General features: G+C 35.9%; 1 protein-coding gene across 2 annotated transcripts; it reads left to right on the top strand.

Moving 5' to 3' along the window:
* The first annotated feature begins 523 nt into the window (after window positions 1–523).
* LOC121429880 (PCI domain-containing protein 2-like) lies at window positions 524–18,632 on the top strand. Of its 2 annotated transcripts, XM_041627134.1 has the most exons (13): window positions 524–582; window positions 2,278–2,319; window positions 3,021–3,142; window positions 4,106–4,171; window positions 5,183–5,224; window positions 5,914–5,968; window positions 6,755–6,858; window positions 7,561–7,636; window positions 9,198–9,339; window positions 10,161–10,261; window positions 10,750–10,949; window positions 11,765–11,888; window positions 18,111–18,632. In XM_041627134.1, the coding sequence occupies exons 1-13, from the start codon at window positions 547–549 to the stop codon at window positions 18,201–18,203; spliced, it is 1,203 nt and encodes a 400-aa protein (XP_041483068.1). In that variant the 5' UTR covers window positions 524–546; the 3' UTR covers window positions 18,204–18,632. The 2 variants fall into 2 exon arrangements, with proteins under 2 accessions (XP_041483068.1, XP_041483069.1); XM_041627135.1 differs by lacking the exon at window positions 18,111–18,632 and having other exon boundaries at window positions 10,750–11,001; window positions 11,765–11,854.
* The last annotated feature ends 842 nt before the right edge of the window (window positions 18,633–19,474 follow it).

The following is a 19,474-nucleotide window of genomic DNA, read 5'->3' as shown; positions in this document are numbered from 1 at the left end:
AATAATAGTTCCCTCGCATGCACAAGAAATTGCACAGGCCAATCATAGGAGCTGTCACTGCACTGCGCGATGCCATGCCAATGACACTCAATTGTAAAAAAAATACTCACCAATGTTTTCGGTACGTTCCCCCTCTTTTCCACGTTCTTGCTTGCTTTGTCATTTTGTAACCTCATTCTCTGCTTGCTAGGCATGTTGAAGAATAGTCTGAGTTTTCAAATTTGAAGTAAATAATAATTAAAAAATGACCAATATTGTAAATTTTCGATCCTCAGCTCCACTCACGTCGTGTCAAACGCCAGTGCACACGTCAGCGTCAGTTTCCCTTTAAATTCTGATCACGCGAATATAAATCTTTAGATAATTCTATGAATTGTAATTTCGTTTAAATAATATTATTTTTGAAAAAAAATATTGTTTATTTGTAACTGAGTTTTTATTTATCCTTTTTTTTTAATTTTGTGATGATGTGCATTTTGCTGATGGCACTATTTCTATTTCATCCTATGTGTAGACACGGCCCTCGGCCTCGGCAACATCAAAATCATGGCACACACAAGTTTGAATCAATATTTGCAACAGGTTAGTATATCTTTAAAGTTTGGATATTTGACCTCTTTTCTGCTTGTAATTTGAAAGAAATCGTAGATTATTGTATAGGATAAGTTTATTTGGCTAAATGACTGTTATTATCACACATTAAAACGAATAATTTAGTTTGAAACTATTGTACGATTGTAAGAACGGTCCCATGCATTGAAAATGGTGTTGGAATCGAAATATAAATTTAGTTGCTCGCACTAAGACAAGTCACACGATCACGAATCAAATGCCAGTGCCACTGCCAGTCAGGGTGACCAGATTTCACAGAATTAAATACGGGACATTCGACAAAGATTAGCAAAGAAGGCTATAGTGTTAGACTTGTGAAAAAATATAAATAATTGGAAGGGAGAGTGAAACGTGAACGACAGAATGGAGAGAAAGAAAAGACAAATGATGAATTGAGAAGAAAGAAAAAATGAAGAAGGGAAAAAATAAAGCTTACAAGAAAGTTAGAATAAAAGAAGGATGAAAGAAAAAATAAGAGGAAAAAAAAAGGTTTCCGTCATTTGAAATGTAGAAAGAAAGGAAGGGAAGATTAATAAATTTGTGAAAGATAAAAATAAAGGAGAGAACTGAGAAGGAAGGAAGGAAAAAACATGTTTCCTTCATTCTTTGAAAGAAAGAAGAAAAACAGGAAGGAATTGTGAAGGGAGGAAGGGAAAGAAAGAATAAGGGGAAAGAATTGGAATTTTACATCCGATTTTGATGACATTTTCAGCATTATGCCATATTTATGATAGTTTGATTTTTCTCTATTTAATTGAACCAACATTTTTCTGGGATGGACTTAACTAGTGGAGAATGAGATACCCATAGATTTGCAATAATTAAGGGGTGAAAAATGAGTGAGCCTCAAGTAGTGACAGTTGGCAGCTCAAGGTCTCACAAGATTAGTACATGTACCAAACTTGCACTTACAAAAACTAGCACATACAAAGAAAATAAAAGAAGCTGTTGATTCTATTTAAAAAGATATGTGGCAAAATTTATTAGTAAACATCCATAGTGGATTCTGACATTTTGCCATTGGAAAGCCAAAGGAAAGGGATACAAAATAAAAGATGGACACTCCTGAAGATGGATAGTCAACCTTCCCAAAATGTCAAGTCTTCTCTACTGCTCCTGCTAATGCTACACAAGTCTATTCGCCGACTCAAGCCAGCCTTCTCTCACCCTACCCTCTACTCGGCTTTCCACTCCTGGGGCCCGTAACACAAAGATTAGTGATCAATCGTACACTTGATTTTCACGATTGATTGTACATTGTAGTCAATGGAATCGTAGAAAAATGTTCTATGATCATTGCTAAGCTTTGTGTTACGGGCCCCACTGCTTTACAGCCCTTTTAAGTACTACACTTATCCTGAAAACAATACTTTGACAGAGTCTGACTTCCCAACCTTCACTTTTCACCTTTCCATTTCACTTCTATTTCTATCCACTTTTATCTCAGTCCTTCCATGGACTTTACACATGGGGTACCGTAAACCACTTACGCGATGGTTCATACCACCATGCAAACCTTCGAACATCATCCAAAAGTTAAATATCTAGAAACATTAGAAATCTGTTACACAACTGATTATTCACCAAATGATAGCAAACTGGAGCAAGAGCTGTGATGATATAGGCATATTAATGTTGTAAATTTTTCTTTGTTTGAAATTACAGGTAGAAAATGGGATCAAAAGGAGAGATGGCAGCCTTCTTGCAGTAAGTTTTGAATATTTCAATTATTAAAATGTCTATGAGAGAGGAAGAGACAGAGGGAGTGAAAACAAAAGAGAGGGTGGGGTAGAGAATTGAAAATGGATGGGGTGGGAGGGATTAAAATAATTGGTCATAGCAGAAATTTTAACTTTTCATCAGTGTTCACTGATTGAAATATTCACCTTGGCTTCAAAATGGTTAACAATGACAATGATAATTCTCAGCATTACTGAGACATCTTAATTAAGTTTCAGTTACCAGTCACCCCTCACAAATGAAGAAGTCCATTTACATCATGCATATTTCATTTTTGATATTGCTAAATAAATAATAATAGTCTTTAAGTTCTTACTTCACTTCACCCTATGTGATGATATTTTGACTGCTGTGTCTGTGTTTTATTGAATCGTATTTTATTGTTGATATTCCTCAACAGGGGTGTGAGAGTTCAGATTTTTATCTGATTTCAGATTTTTTTTGTTTTGATTTTCAGCTGAATTTCAGCTTATATTTGGCTTTCCTCTGTACAAAAAGTATGGGAGCTCTTTCTATTTCAGACTTTTTCAATACTCTTAAACTTTTTTCAGATCTTTTTATTTGTGACCACTCACACCCCTGTTCCTCAATGAATATTACTACTGTGTAAAGAGGAAGTAATAATGATAATAAAAATAGCCTTATATTCTTGATTTACTCCACCATAGGACCATCTTTCTTTCAAGCATCCACACATTGCCAACCCCAGACTTCACCTGGAGAGTCCGGAGGAACAGTGTGAACAATGGTTTGAGCCTCCATATGATGAAATGGTAGCTGCCCATCTCAAGTATGTCCATCACAAAATACAAATAGTGACTAGAGTAATTTGAATATTAAAATTTTTCATTGAATAATTCTTTTTTTTTTCATTTAATGTGTGATCAATAGTAAGTCCATTACAAAAACAAAATAATTGTCCCTGGGGCGTTAAAACCTTGTAAAAATCAAACTTAGAAAATGTTCAGGGCCCATCTCAGAAAAAGCTGTATTTTAGAGATATGACAAGTTGACAATGGTGGTAACATCATATTGTCTGAAAACATTCTTTTAATTTCTTTAGATCAAGAAATCTTTCTTGGCAGTAGAATGTTTCCTTTCATGATGTTAAACTCTAGTGGGGACGTCATGGTCTAGTGGTTATGACACTTGTCTTTCATTCTGAGGGACGTTGGTTCGATTCCTAGATATATGATGTGTTTTCCTTCAGCAAGAAATTTCCCAGGTGAGGTGAATGGGTACCCGGTAGGAAGAAATTCCTTGAATGCTTCAGCACCTATATGGCAGCACGGCAAAAGCAAGGGTAATACAGCATTTTGCATCCACAGGCAAAAAGCGCTTAATAAATCCAGCTGTTATTATCAGTAGTATAATTTAGCTTTTCTTGAGCAGTCCTAATTAATTTCACATTTATACTTTATTATACATACAAGGTTTTAGCATTCCAGCAACAAATTACTGACCTGAGAAATCTGTCTATTTTTTGTCTTCAGCTATTATGAAAGTATAATTTGTTTTCTATCAAATTATATATTATTCTTTATGTTCTTGCATATTACTAAATTCTTTCAATGTTCTTTATTTTTTAAGGCAGGTGACATTGGTGTTTCGATATTCACAAGTGGGGAGGAAGGGGGGGGGTCACACTTCTGTTTATCATTTGATATTCACAAGTGGGGGAGAGCCCGGAAAGGGTTATTTTCTTTTATCATTATCCTGTTAAAGTTAACTCTTAACTAATTTCATTGTCCAGGTGCTGTTGGTGTGTGGCTAATCATGACTTCATTGAAGCATACTCACTACAAAAAGTTGTTGTTCAGTATCCTTTGCTACATTCCTTGTATTTGATAATTTTATAATTTAAAAGAATATATATATGCATGTTATTCTGATATGATATTGTTGCCTTCCGGCACAAAGGCCGTTAGATCGTTGCTTTTCCATACAAATGCCATTAGTGCGCACTGCACGCCGCCTTCCCGCAGAAAGGCTGTAAGCATGCAGTGAACAGTGTCCGCGCTAATGGCCTTTGCACGGGAAGGCGACGCGCAGTCCGCACTAACTGCCCTAATGCGGGAAGGCGACGATATGCTTGTTGTTTGACAGTGGCGTCACTATCAAAATCTTAATCCAGGTTTCCAAGGTAAAGTTTGTGGAATGTCATCACAGCATGTTTTAATTTGAAAATAAGCATTGTTTATTAAAACTTGTTTGTTATGCTCGTACTGTAGCTAAGCATCTGGTGGTTGATTTCATTTCATTTATTTATTTCAACACGGCAAGACCTATTCAGCAAAAGCTGTTTTTCGATGAGTGGGGCCATCGCAACGCTGTTGCTTTGTAAACTTTGGCATTTCCCATTGTGTACGTAAACCTAAATTTGGGAAAAGAAGCTGGATATAACTGCCGAGTGCACCGTTGTAAATGTTGTAAAGCATGCAATGACGATGCACAGTCTTCGGTCTCAGAGATGTCATTAAGAGGCTCTTGTTTCTCAATTTGAGGCATCCAAAGAAGCATCTATGAAACTATTACTTGGTTTCCTATGGTCTACATGATTATTCAAATAAACCAGTGTTCTGCATGAATTCTGCTCTAATTTTAATATACATGTAGTTCACTATTTTGAAGAGTGACATTTTAATGTATGAAATGGTATGACATAGCTTGGATCCCCCCCGATTGTAAAATGCAGATTGAGACAACTCTTGGTGTTTTTTTTCTAACCAAATCACTCCCTGATTGTTCATCATTTTTACATCAAAGTCTCCTTTGATGTAGTGGTGAACTTTGTCCAGCTTTTATGAATCCTTAACCTGAGTTATTACAGAGCATTCAACAAAGCTTTCCAGAGTCAAAAGGATGAAAACTGGTGAGTTTGATATTGATTTTTAGTTCAATGGATAAAGGTGTGGGGGTGGTTGAATATTGGTATTAGTTGATTATATATTCCTATGAGATTTAAAATTTAAAATTCAGTAAGTTCATTCTTCCTGAAATCCATTTTTGCAAACGTCAAAAGTCACTAAGAAAAAAAAAGGACATTACAAATGTCCAATATTTTAATTGGCCTAACAAATTTTGATGAAATGACAGATAATGATAACAATTTTTTTCACAAGAAAACTACAAAAACCTCAATCATGTAACTGATTATTCTCTACATCTATCCAAGCAATATCTTTCACATTATAGTAACCAGACAGATTCTCAATTGTGTGCAGCTAACATTTATGTATAAAAAGAAATATACATGTAAAAATAAATGATCTAGTACTATCTTTTGGGTGAAAAGTCAAGTATTGCATTAAAGTGTTTAATTTCACTTGTGATAACAACATGAGAGTGACAATCTCCAAATCTTAGGTCAAGCGTGTATTATACTTCAGATTAGCCAATAATGGAAGCATAAATTTTAGCTGCACACAAATGAGAATCTGTCTTTTTGCAATGTTGTGAAAGATGCTTATTTTTTGGTTGTAATGTTCAAAGTTTGTTTCATTCTGTTTCCACATTCCCACTTCATTTGATTTATGAAATATCTTCTTTTTCTCTTTTCAGGGCTCTACCTGTTTTATATGTGGTCATAGTCGATCTGAGGTTATTTGCCAACAGTGTAAGTATAGCTCTTTCTTATTCAAATAATATTTATGATATTGTATTACGTTTAATAGTAAATACCATTAGTGATAGATCACACGTCTGAATACCGCTTTTACATGAGTGGTGATTGATGCCTCAGTTTCATTTGCCGTGCCTACCGTGGATTCTAGAATATCTACAGCCGGCAGTAATTATAGGGTCCCCTCAGAGTTTCTCTGGTCACATTATACTGTAACAGTCACATAATGGAACGTTTGCCACACAGGATATTTTTAATTTATGGAGACAGAAATCATGTGACTACCGTATGTCCTTTGAATTGACGATGCACAATCCCTTAGGGCGACTCTGTGGCGGCTGTAGGTTTTTGACAAAATACCATGCCAGACACAATCTAGATACAGTGCACCCAAACTACACACTCGAAATAGCATACATCTATGCAATATAAAGATAACCTCTGCTATGTTGGTTAAAACATTTCTTGAAAATAATGATTAAAAATATCACTAGACATTCAATGAAAAACAGAAAAAAATCATTTCTGAAAACTGTTAGATATTAAATGTTAAACATTTTTACAAGCAAATGCATGTCATTTTTTTCTCACGATCTCAAGATTCCATTCAAAATAGCCTCGGCGATGTAGGGTGAACCTTGTTGAAATATTTCTTGAAAATAATAATTTTAAAAATCATGCGACATTCAATGAAAAACAGAAAAAAAAATCATTTTTGAAAATCATTAGATATTAAATATTAAACATTTTACAAGCAAATGCATGTCATTTTTTCTTCAGGCTGAGACTCAGTTGTCAAAGAAAGGGAAAGGAAAACCTGGTGAACTGTTAGAGAAAGCAGCTGATACTATGATGGCTTGCTTCAGAACGTGTGCTGCTGATGGGTATGTATATTATGCCTCAGTTCTATTCACTTTCATGCACCTGGGGCCTGTTGCATAAAACTTATTGCCAAAAAAAAACTCTGCAAAATAAACAAAAACTCTGGTAAACAAAATTATGCCGTTGAAAATTATGCGTTAAAAAACTCTGGCAAAGAATTTGCCAGAGTATTTTATGGCAAAAGTTTTATGCAACTGGCCGCAGGTGGGTGTTTCACAAAGAATTGAGTGGCAATTAAAATTTAGTTTCATAGTCGCGTGCAGTATTAAAGTCATCACCACATTGGTCAATCATGAACAGGCACTACCGTGTAATCCATGATATCACAATGTAAAGATTGAGCATTGGCATTTAAACATGAATTGTAGTCGGACATACTTCTTTGTGAAACAACCTCCCCCAGTTTGAGCTCTTGTCCTAAATGAATTATAATATCCACAGATATTCTGAAATATGGAGATGTACTTTTATGCACTTAGGTAAAGAACCACAAAGTAAACGAAAGTGCCTTGTGAAATGCCTTTAATTCAGTTTTGACAACTGAATTCCACTATGCGGATAACATGGAATGCACCATGGGCAAACAATAGACTACTCTCATCATAAGATGCCATCAGAATCCGGAAAGAAGAATTTCCTTCATGACTTGGCCCTATTTTTCAATAAATTATTGTTTTGTACCTTTTTTCACACTACATGTACAGGCGAGCATCGACGGAAGATACAAAGAAATGGGGTATGCTCTATCTTGTCAACCAACTCTTCAAGGTCTATTTCAAGGTAAAGCATTCAAATTCAAAGTTTTGATTTTCATATCTTATCTAATAGTTTTAAGGGAGAGGTAGCTTTTTGTCTAATTTGAAAAATCAGAAGGGTGTTTTATGAATAATTAAGTCTGACTTAATGTAATTGTGAAGTGTAAATGAGCATGTGATAATGAACGCATGATATTATTGATAATTACTTAATCCTTAACCCATCACTTGCAAGGACATGTAGAGTTTAAAACTACTATGTATTTCTAATAATAATAATAATAATAAAACATTGTTTATATAGCGCATATAACGATGATAAAATCATGTCTCTATGCGCTTAGAAAGAAGAATAGAAAGAATGGAGAAGAAAGAAAAGCCTGTTCACAGGGGAGCAAATATATAATCAATTAATAGGTACATGTATATCTTATTTTACGAAAAGGAATGTCTTCAAAAGGGACTTAAAGGATTCTACATTATTAGCTTGTTTAACAATATCAGGTAATTTATTCCAAAGTTCAGCAGAGGACATTTTGAATGAACGAGCACCGTAGAATTGAGTGTTAATTTTGGGAACTACAAGGAGAGATTTGTTGTTTGACCTTAATTTTCTTTGGGGTACATACTGTTCAATGAGTTCTTTGAGATAGAGTGACGATTGACCTTGTAAGCATTTATAGGTTAGGAGTAATATCTTGTATTCAATACGGGATTTTACAGGAAGCCAGCGTAATTCTTGTAGTATGGGTGTTAGGTGTTTGCTGCGCCTCGTTCTTGTTATGAGTTCTTGCCTATGCAATAGTCAAGCTAGCCTTGTTCTAATGGACTACTCCCATCATGATAATCATACCTGATTGTATCATTTATAAGATAATTAGATTTATCTACATGTCTCCAACGCTCCTCTCCTTGTCATGCAACTTGTTCTGGCGTTGTTTGGACAACTGTCCAAGGAAATGGGTGGATAAAAACAGTTGGCAAAGAGCGCTCAGAGAAAGTCAAGATGTGTGTAGCTTGCATTCATGTATTTTTTTTAGTGAAATACCTTTTGGTCATCAAAAAAACATGTGTGAAATCTAGCATAGCAGTTACATAAATCTAATTATCTGATACATTGGATGTATCGAATTATCAAAAAAATAACATCAGGCCCTCGTCTTACAAAGAATTATGATTGATTTGATCAACTATGGATGGCCATCAACATCTATTTTGCATGTTCAAAATATTTTCTAACTATAATTGATATTCATGCATTCATTGCTTTTCTGGAAAATTTGCTGTGCTTCTCTTTTTTACAAAGGAAATTGTGCAAATTTTCTGTATAAAAATTATGACACTGATGGATTTCCATAGAGTTACGATTAATTGGATCAATTGTAACTCTTTGTAAGATGTGGCCCTGGTATATGAGTTTTTGTTTTCTATTAATCATTTAGGCATTTTATAAATAAAAGAATAGTATTCAGTTCTTCTGTATAATTTTTCTGTATATTTTTTTCAAATTATGATTAATTCTCTTAGCACAATGGAAAGGTGTGTATCATCATTGACTTGGATGTATTTTTTCAAATCCAATTTAGATCAACAAGCTGCCATTATGTAAACCTCTCATTCGGGCAATAGATGGCTCATCTCTCAAAGATCGTTTCAGTATCTCACAGCTAGTAACGTACAAGTATTACGTAGGCAGGAAAGAGATGTTTGAAAGCAACTTCAAAGCAGGTCAGTGGTCATTTTACTGCCTCCGTCCACCAAAGATGGTCGCCATGGTTATTAAGGTTTCTTGCAGTAACTAAAGAATTTTGACATGTTCATTTCAAACTTGGTCCAAGTATGCATACAGGAGTGACAATGATTTTAGCCACATTGCATAAAAATTACTATTATAATAACTTTATCATCCAATGGTAACTATCATAGTTACAATTGTCAACAGCCAATCAAAATCAAGAATTTTAAAGAAGCTCATAATTGGATGAGATTAGGTGTTTATAGAGGATTGGAATATAATCTAGCTTGTGCTTCAAACACCAGCACCAAACTGGAAATCACCCAATAATGTGATTTGGATCATATTTATGAATTCATATTAGGTGTTGTAGCCAGAGAAGGTAATCTAAATTTTGCTTCCAACACCAAACACCAAATATGATATCACCAGGGCTCCATAACACAAAGGTTTGCGATGAATTGCAAATATGAAAGAACCGTAATGATTGGTTCCCGGTCAGTATTTTAAACAGAGCTTGTATACAACGATGATCGTGATTGGTCATTGGTATTTAGTGATTGATTGCAAACCTTCGTGTTACGGAGCCCTGATTTACAAGGTACCTAAACAAATTTTAAATAAAGCTGGTCTTAAGATGATTCTATCTGGGGTTTAGCCATCATAGATGTGAGTTGAATATTTTCTGTAAACTGAAATTAGGTGATGGAGCAGGGGAAGTTAATCTAAACTGTGTTTCCAACACCACCTAAAATTGGCAAGTGTATCTTCGAATACTAACCGCAGTAATTTCCTTTAAAATTTGAATGTTTAGCCGAGGAGCACCTATCGTTTGCATTCCAGCGATGTCATCATTCCAGTCGGCAGAACAAACGTCTCATCCTGATCTATCTTCTACCTGTCAAAATGTTGCTGGTAAGTTTGCAGAAAACTACTTCCATACATATTTTAAATTGTATGATTTTTTTATATATTTAATTGGAATCCTACAAACAGTCTATAATCAAATATTAGCAGTTTATATAATTTATTCAAACAATCCTCTGATTTTCTGCATTAATTAACTTGAAACAAGATTTTTTTTCGAAATTTTTATTTGCAGTTTTGTAGATTGTGACATGGGGTTATCTGCATGCCAATTTCTCTTCACGATTGTTTAATAGCTGAAATCTTGGGGTGTGGGGGGAATCAGTTCCCTTAAACTTGCATAAGAATGGAAATCATACTTGTGTCTCCTACAGTGATTTTTTTTTAAAGTACACATGGCATCAGAAGTAGAAGTAAGGTACTGAACAAAGACTGGAGAGTGGCTCACTGTCAAAATTGCTAGATTCACTAATCTATGAATATCGACCCTCTACAATTTTCATACAAACTGTATAATTCATATTTTGACACACCAGGGTCATATGCCAAAGACATCCCTTCTGAAGAAGTACGATCTGATGCAGTTTGCGGATATCGCCAAGGCAACCAAGATGGGCGATCTCCGTCTCCTGATGAGTGCTATGAACAAGAACGAGGCATTCTTCATCAAGTGCGGTGTCTACCTCATCATCGAGAAACTACAGACCATCACGTACAGGAATCTATTTAAGAAAGTGTAAGTTAAGGAAACTACAGACTATCACATACAGGAATCTATTCAAGAAAGTGTAAGTTAGAGAAACTACAGACTATCACATACAGGAATCTATTCAAGAAAGTGTAAGTTAAGGAAACTACAGACTATCACATACAGGAATCTATTCAAGAAAGTGTAAGTTAGAAAAGCTACAGACTATCACATACAGGAATCTATTCAAGAAAGTGTAAGTTAGAGAAACTACAGACTATCACATACAGGAATCTATTCAAGAAAGTGTAAGTTAAGGAAACTACAGACTATCACACACAGGAATCTATTCAAGAAAATGTAAGTTTTGTTTTAAATGACAATGTCTATAGCAAAATATAGAGACGTAGTCTACCCCATAACAGGGTGGAGATATTTTGATTTAGGTAGAGCAGCATTCTTCTCAAGATCATATTAGGCAGAGGCTGACGTCAATGTTACTTTATAGCATAGCTGTTAAGAGCTAAAAGGAATATATTTAATTCTAAGAAACTATACATACACTGTAGCCATCAATACACATACATGCAAAGAATTACAAATATCTGGGAATAAGTTAAGTAATAAGGCACAGAATAAACACACCTTGGCCCGCTGCATAAAAGTTATTATTATGTTAACTGACACCCAATTGTAACTACCATGATAACGCTGATCAACAGCCAATCAGAATCAAGGATTCCACGCAAGTTACCATTGGATGGCAAAGTTACCATTATGTTAACTTTTATGCAACAGGCCCCAGTACACAGAAAATTTTGATCATTGTATATATATATAGAACACTTCATTTATCATTGCAGACAACTAATGCTGAAAGTACATCAGGTACCTATCGATGCGTTTGAAACAGCTCTGAAATTCACAGGACTGGAAGATGTAGACAAGGAGGAGGTAGAATGCATCTTGGCAAACCTTATATATAAGGTAAGAGTGCAGAGTGCAGTGGTGATTGATGCCTCAGTCTCATTTGCTGCGGCTACCATAGATTCTAGAATGTCTACAGCCAATAGCAATTATGTGGTCGCCTCAAAATTTTCATGGTCACATACGGTAATAGTCTCATATGTTAGGTTTGCCATACAGCATATTTTGGTAAGAGTGCAGCCCAAATTTTAGTCTTTTTAAAAAATGCAAAATTTTTTGTTTCTTGTTATTCCTTTTCTTGTTACTCAAAGTCAGCAATGACCAAAAGTTCCTGGATTTAGCCCATGCTGTTTACTTGTGTGATTCGTGATCTAGTAACTTCTGGGCCCCGTCTTACAAAGAGTTACGAGTGATCTGATCAATTGTAACTCTATGGAAATCAGTGACCTAATTTTTTCTACAGAAAATTTGCACAATGTCCTTTTTCAACAAAGAGAAGCATAGTGAATTTTCAAGAAAACAATGAATGCATGAAAATACAGCATAGTTAGAAAATATTTTTGAACAAACATACATAATAGATGTTGACGTTGCTGGCCCATAGTTGTGATTGATCGGATCAATCGCAACTCTTTGTAAGACGTACCCAGGTAGCTAAAAGTTGATAATAGTATACAACAAGAGGGATAAAACAGCAAATTTCATAATGATTCCTCCTCAAAATGTGAGAAGAAATAAAGAATGTTGTACAGATGTGACTAGACCAGCAGTAGGATTTCTAGATCAGTGCACAAAGTGAATGGCAAATTCATGCAGTGTGCTACTTAGTGTGAATGGCATTTTCAAGACAGCCATGTTACACTGCAAAAGGATTCTATATGAGGGAAGCACATCAAAGTCACCGATGGAGTTTTTTGCTGAAGTCTTAATGGTCCGTATTCTTAAAAGAGGTGTCAATTGTACCATGGTGCAAAATCATGAACAATGTAAATTTCTTGTATTATCGTGCTTCAATTTGATGTTTTTTTGCCAAGAGCCTGCACTTATAACTCAACTTTAAATAGATGTGATGAAACAAGCGTAATTGTGTTAACAAATTTGCATAGTCCAAGGTTTTGTTCCATGTGACAATTGAAGCCTCTCTTGAGAATACGAGTCAATGTCTGGTAAGGCTTCCTGGGGCCTGTTTCATAAAGAGTTGCAACTGTTGTAACTTTGCCATTATGGCAACTACCATTGTAAAAGGCCTCAGCAGCCATTCACAATCAAGGTTGCCATGGTAGTTGCCAAAATGGTAAAGTTACATCAGTTGCAAGTCCTTTATGAAATGGGCCCCCAGAAATGTTGGTCGCCATTCCATCTTATAGTTACATCATAAGAATGTGAAATTGCTGTGATGTTAATAAGATGACATCAAGACATGTGTTCGTAGATAATTTTTAAAATTCATTTTAGCTTTAGCGCCTATTGATATGGTGGCTCAGCTACAGCTGGCGTAATAATATGATACCTAACCCTACAGGGCTCCGCTGCGAAGCGGCGGAGCCCTACGCTCAACTATTGACATGCGCAGCAAACCGTCAGTTTGGTTCGCTTATTTTGGACATAATGCTTTAAAAGATAAAAATTGCTAGTCATATGGGCAATTCCACAGGTTGGTGGACATGAGCTTAAAAATTCAAATTCAATATTTTCTTGATTTTTTTAATACTTTAAGTCCTTCATACATGATAGTTTCAGGAACAAGAAATAAAAAGTTTATTTTCATATGTATACTTTGGAAAAAAATGGTCAAAAGTTGTGTCTTCCATTGTGTACCAAAATACAAGAAAAATAGTGAAAAATGAAATATGCCTTATTACCATTTTGTTGTTGCAACAACATACCACTTTACATATTTCTGAAGTTTAGAAGAGTCAAATTACTTAAAATACACAACCGCTTTTCAAGTAAATTTGTAGTACTCATTCAAAAAATAAATATTGCAACCTGCTAAGGTGATGTAACGTGAGTAACCGGAAAAACTGACTTTGTTTTCTGAGAGAAAAATTCTTCACAGTTAATTGGTGGGATTTTAAATTCTCTTCCTTCAAACAATCTTTGACACAGTGATGACGATCAAAATCATTGAAAAGTACAAATTTTTTTTTAAATTGATGAAGAAAAACTGTAACGTTACATGAGTAACTTTGTAACGTGAGTAACCATCATGTAATGTGAGTAACCAGTAAAAATTATTCAGTTCGCTAACATTTTCTGTGGGATGTCAAGTTTTAAGTCTCATGGTGAGTTGTGAAGTTATTTTTTATTAATTAAAAGCAAAATGAGGGTACATCTCTTTGATGTGACTCTTTGTTCATCAAAATATCAGTGGTCATACAATCACACAAAAAAATTGAATATTAGTAGAAGTATTCACAATGCAAGAGTGCATTAGTAAGACTTGGTTTTGATTAACCAAACTTTAAAGAGTGTTTGAACAAGACATTGAATGCCCTTACCTGTAACCCTATCTAGGCCGGGGTATTTTGGGAGTTGATATGGCCCGGGGGTGGGAGAGGGGGGGGGCTCCCAGGCCCCCCTTGAGATCTCGGCCATTGGCCGCACGATCACGCCAAAAATTTGCATGCAGGTTGTCTTGGACATAATCTACAATACTATACAGTAATTTATTTCATGCAAATTGGTATTAAGCGATTATGCTAATTAATGCATAATTAGTAAGCGAAATCGTACTTTTCCCTCCTACTCCCTAATAAAGCTCCAATTGTTCCAATTTTTGGTATAAAATCTCTTTTAGATGTTCCTAGCAATGAATTTTACACACATTATTGAATTTTTAATGACATGTGTGTTGTTAACCATACATAGACAAAATGTAACGTGAGTAACCGTAACGTGAGTAACCATATTATCTGCACCCCAAGTAAAAACCATGTGTTCTTTATTTTTTTAATTATATACAAAGTTTGTCTCCCTAATACACTTCTTTGAAATGGATATAATCAACTTTCATAAAAGCCTTGTATGAGGAGACTTTTCACTTATGTTGACTTTTAATTTTATGCATGTCCAAATCATGTAACGTGAGTAACCGACACATTCCAAAGATTTGCCAGGAGCATAATAGAATTTCCCAAGTTTTGTTTTTATACGAAGGATAGTCAGACTGTGTACTTTGTTGTGATAAGGAGATGTTTAGTTCCTATCAATAATAATGGAGTTACAGCTCCAAGTATGAGTCAAGGTGTCTCCAAATGTAACGTGAGTAACCGTGGAATAGCCCATATATACTCACGAACTTCCTGGACAACCAGCAAACCCTGTAGAATCCTGATTTGAAAATTAATATGAGAAAAAAAACGTGATTTTCCAGTGCTGTCAAAATGTTCCCATGTCGTAGCAGGCCATCTTGGAAAGTCCAAAATAGACTGCGCATGCGCGGTGTCGGCGCAGCAAACATGAATATTCAGGGTGCTTGCTGGGCGGTTTAAGGGGAACTTGAAAGAGAAAGGATAGCAGTATTGAAAGAGAAATGGGCATTATTCGAAGAGAAAGGGGGCAGACTTGAAAAAAATGGGACAGTTTTGGTAGTGTTGAGGGTTACAGGGGCACTTTTGAAAGAGAAAGGGACATTATTTGAAGAGAAATATGTAGGGAATGTACTATATTGGAAGAGAAGTGAGGTACGACTGAAGATGAAAGGGGCACTATTTCAAAAGAATTTGGCACTAATGGAACAGAAAGGGCACTACTGAAATAAAGATGGGGGTATTTTAAGCGATGAGGAGCTCTGATGTAAAAGCAAAGGGGCGCTATTAGAAATAAAAAGAGCATGTTAAGATTTAGAAGGGTTGATTGTTAGGACTTCAAAAGTGCGGGCACTGTGCCCCCATCCTCGAGCGCCCCCTCTGCCTACACTCTCATTATCCTTGAAATAATCCTGTGAATATTTATCTAGATATTCTTTTTTATCAAGTCTTCAAAGTCATCAAATATAAATTTAGCAGTAACTTATCAAGAACGCAACAATATCACACACTACCGTTGTGTGTCACACTCGTTATTTTCTATAACCTGATAACCTTTGTCATTTGCGTCTCTTGGTTGCAAGAGGTACACTGTCATGCTCTAAATGATTACTGTGTAAAATTCTGTGCACTTAATTCATCCCAAACCGGATTTTTAATTATTTATATCATCATTTAAAGAAAATTGATAAAGAGTATTTCATGAAAATTTCATAGCTAAGAAAATTACAATCTGATATATGTATAGCTTTTCAGTTAGTGAAGATCAACAGTGTGATTTGTTTTGTCAACACTTAGTAGATACGTGTATGTGTGTTATGTTCAAATAACAAATAAATGTTTACCACTTTGACAGACAATGCACCTCATCTAGTGCAAGGAGGGTGATTCGTCTTTTATTTTCTTGTAGCCACTGCCACCATGTTGGTGATGTTATGACTTCCGGTGAAGAAAATATCAGGTCGAATTGTCCTGTTCGTAAACCTAAATCAGTAGACATGAAATCGAGCATGACTTTTTTTTAAATTTCAATACAATTTATTTATTTGCCATCATTTAAAAATTCATCAATACATGATGAAACAGAAATCATTCGTTAAGAACATAATAATGACGGGACCCCCGCGTAAAAGACTCAATTAGTCAAGATTGATTCGACTGAAATAATGCCTTGAACAAAAAAACATAGTTGTATCACTTCCAATGTTGCAGATTCATGGTTACAGGTATAAAACCATGAAATAAACAAAATTGATTGTCTTTTGCTTTTTCATAGATCAAAGCTTAAATATTATCAGGGATCATCCAAAGTGTTGTAAAAATGTATGTCGAAAATTCTGATAAGGATTTCTCTACAAAGTAGCTAAGATTGCTTTCATGAATGGAAATGATATCACCCCAAGGCCCCAAGCATGAAAGTAAAGGCTAGTAGGGGAATCTTATAAAATCACCAGATAATGTACATCCTATATATTAAATGATGATGATTACAATTTGGCAACGGATTATCCCTGTTTATGAGGTTTATTGATTTGGTAATTGAGCATTATAACGGTTTAAAATGGATGTGTAGCTCCATCAAAAGATTAGCCTGAAGTATACCTTGTAAGTCATCGTCTGTCATATCTTTTTTGTTGGTAAGTCCCACAGCGAGGACACCGACCTTCCTCCACCTCTCCACCTGATTCATCATAAGACTTCGGAGGGGCGTCATGACAAGGGTCATTGGGCCAGGGCCTGGTTTTGCGGGTTCCATCTTTTGAATTGATAATGAAATTAGTTATATAACATAAGATATTTCATCAATGTCTTCACCTCCTTCTCCTCCTCCTACAACAACAACAACAAGAAAGATGCATACATGATTTGTTCAAGTAAAAACAAAATAAATACAAATTTGGATATAATTGTTTTCATTCCCACCTTGAGTATTTACTTACACATGAGAAAGAAAAAAGAAAAGAAAATGAGGCCCCTCTTACCTTTTTCTTAACCAGATGGTGAAGACCGAAACAATCGCTTTTACCATACCCCGTAGGGAGTACGCCCAGGGTGTTCCTCCCATTTAGGGCATGGACTAGTAGCATTACTTGTCCGTTTTTCAATTCATATTTCAGATTTAAATCTCTCACAGTTGATGCAATCTCTCTCTGGAGGTCCATGTTTTGCCGTCAGCCGGGGGCAAGGATGACATTAAGAACACGTGCGTTTGTTTACAATCTGTCACCCCATCGCTTCATGCATATTCATTAATCTCTCTGCAAAGCCTGAATATTAAAGTTTGCTGCGCCGACACCGCGCATGCACAGTCTATTTTCGACTTTCCAAGATGGCCTGCTACAACATGGGAACATTTTGACAGCACTGGAAAATCACGTTTTTTTTTCTCATATTAATTTTCAAATCAGGATTCTACAGGGTTTGCTGGTTGTCCAGGAAGTTCGTGAGTATATATGACTAGAAATTTTTATCTTTCAAAGCATTATGTCCAAAATAAGCGAACCAAACTGACGGTTTGCGGCGCATGTCAATAGTTGAGCGTAGGGCTCCACCGCGAAGCGGCGGAGCCCTGTAGGGTTATATGATACCAAGTATCAAAGCGCAGTTAAGTATATATGCGCATAGTAACTGCACTATATAAATGGACATATTATTTTTTCAAGGTAACATCATTTGATTTGCTCTTTAAATGAAAAATGAACACTCACAGTGCTATCATGGTAACCTCTCAGGCTTTTTTTTTCTATTTCAGAACTACATCAAAGGGTACCTTTCTCATCAGCACCAAAAACTGGTTGTTAGCAAGCAGAATCCTTTTCCTCCACTCTCCTCGTTTCTGTCATAGCGTCTTCTTGGTGCCAGTTTTGACATCACATTCAGAACTATCAAGGACTTTTGATGCTTGGAGAGTATCAAGGATAGATACTGCTTCATCTTGATCAGAAGGCTGCTTCTGCTTCGTCAAGCTCAGTCATATCGAAGACAGCTACTGCTCCGAGACATGCAGGACCAGTGATACTTGACAGTGTCAAAGACAGCTTTCTGTAAAGCACTTGGAAACTTTGTTCTGATATAAGAAGAAGAGAAGCACAGTGAAAGCAGAGTGTTGTTGTCACTACTTCGTCGAGCTCAAGACAGCTTTGCAAACTCAATATAATACTGTTTCTGTTTAGGTAACTCCTGTAGACACTCGGCAAAGCAGCTTTCTGCTGCATCAACACCAAGATGGTATATAACCCAATTACATATGAAATAATTTTACGTCTAGGCTAATCAGTTAATCAGCTAATGGCTGACCATTATAGACAGCAGAAATTATGCTTGGACTTTTTTTTGTTAAAGTGGGGATAATGGCAGGGCTAGGATTTGAACGTGGAGGAGCCGTGGTGTAGTGGTTCTGACTCTCGCCTTGAAACAGAGGGTCGTATGTTCGAATCTCACCGCGGTCTGGCGTCCTTTGGCAAGGCGTTAATCCACCTTTGCCACTCTCGACCCAGGTGCTAAATGGGTACCCGGTAGGATGTGAAAGTCATTGTAGCTTGTCCAGTACTGTGTGCGCCTTACAGGCGACTGACTGGAATACTCCCCAGGGAGTGGAGGATATGCACACATTGATTGTGTGCGGGAATCACTGATTGAATCCGATGACCGGGGTAATGATATATCTGTAAAGCACTTAGACATGTCGTTCCGAGATAATAAGAGCTACGGAATTATTATTATTAACTCACAACCTTTTAATCATGAGTCCAATGCTCTAACCCTGCCCAGGGGTCGCTTATGCGTACAGTGGCAAACAAGTGTGCCTCAAATAATGGTGTCCATAAAACGATACATACGATTCCAGTCAAGAACACAAATAATATGTCATAACCATCTGATTTCCATAGTTTTATTACACTGATATATGTAAGGTTTGAATTTGAATGTGAGAAATCTATAATGACAAGAATACTGAACATTGTACTCTGAGGAAAAATTATTTGCATGAATTGCGCTTCTCACCGTAATGTGAAAAACATTACTAGAATCTGATTTTATCAGATGAAGTGTTGCCGATTCATACATAAATCCAAAAATACTGATGGACCTTATACTGCGACACATATATGTTAC

The sequence above is a fragment of the Lytechinus variegatus genome, chromosome 16 (assembly GCF_018143015.1).
Source record: "Lytechinus variegatus isolate NC3 chromosome 16, Lvar_3.0, whole genome shotgun sequence".
NCBI lineage: Eukaryota > Metazoa > Echinodermata > Echinoidea > Temnopleuroida > Toxopneustidae > Lytechinus > Lytechinus variegatus.
The sequence above is the reverse complement of the archived record's forward strand: the minus strand, read 5'-3'. Positions and strand labels throughout refer to the sequence as shown.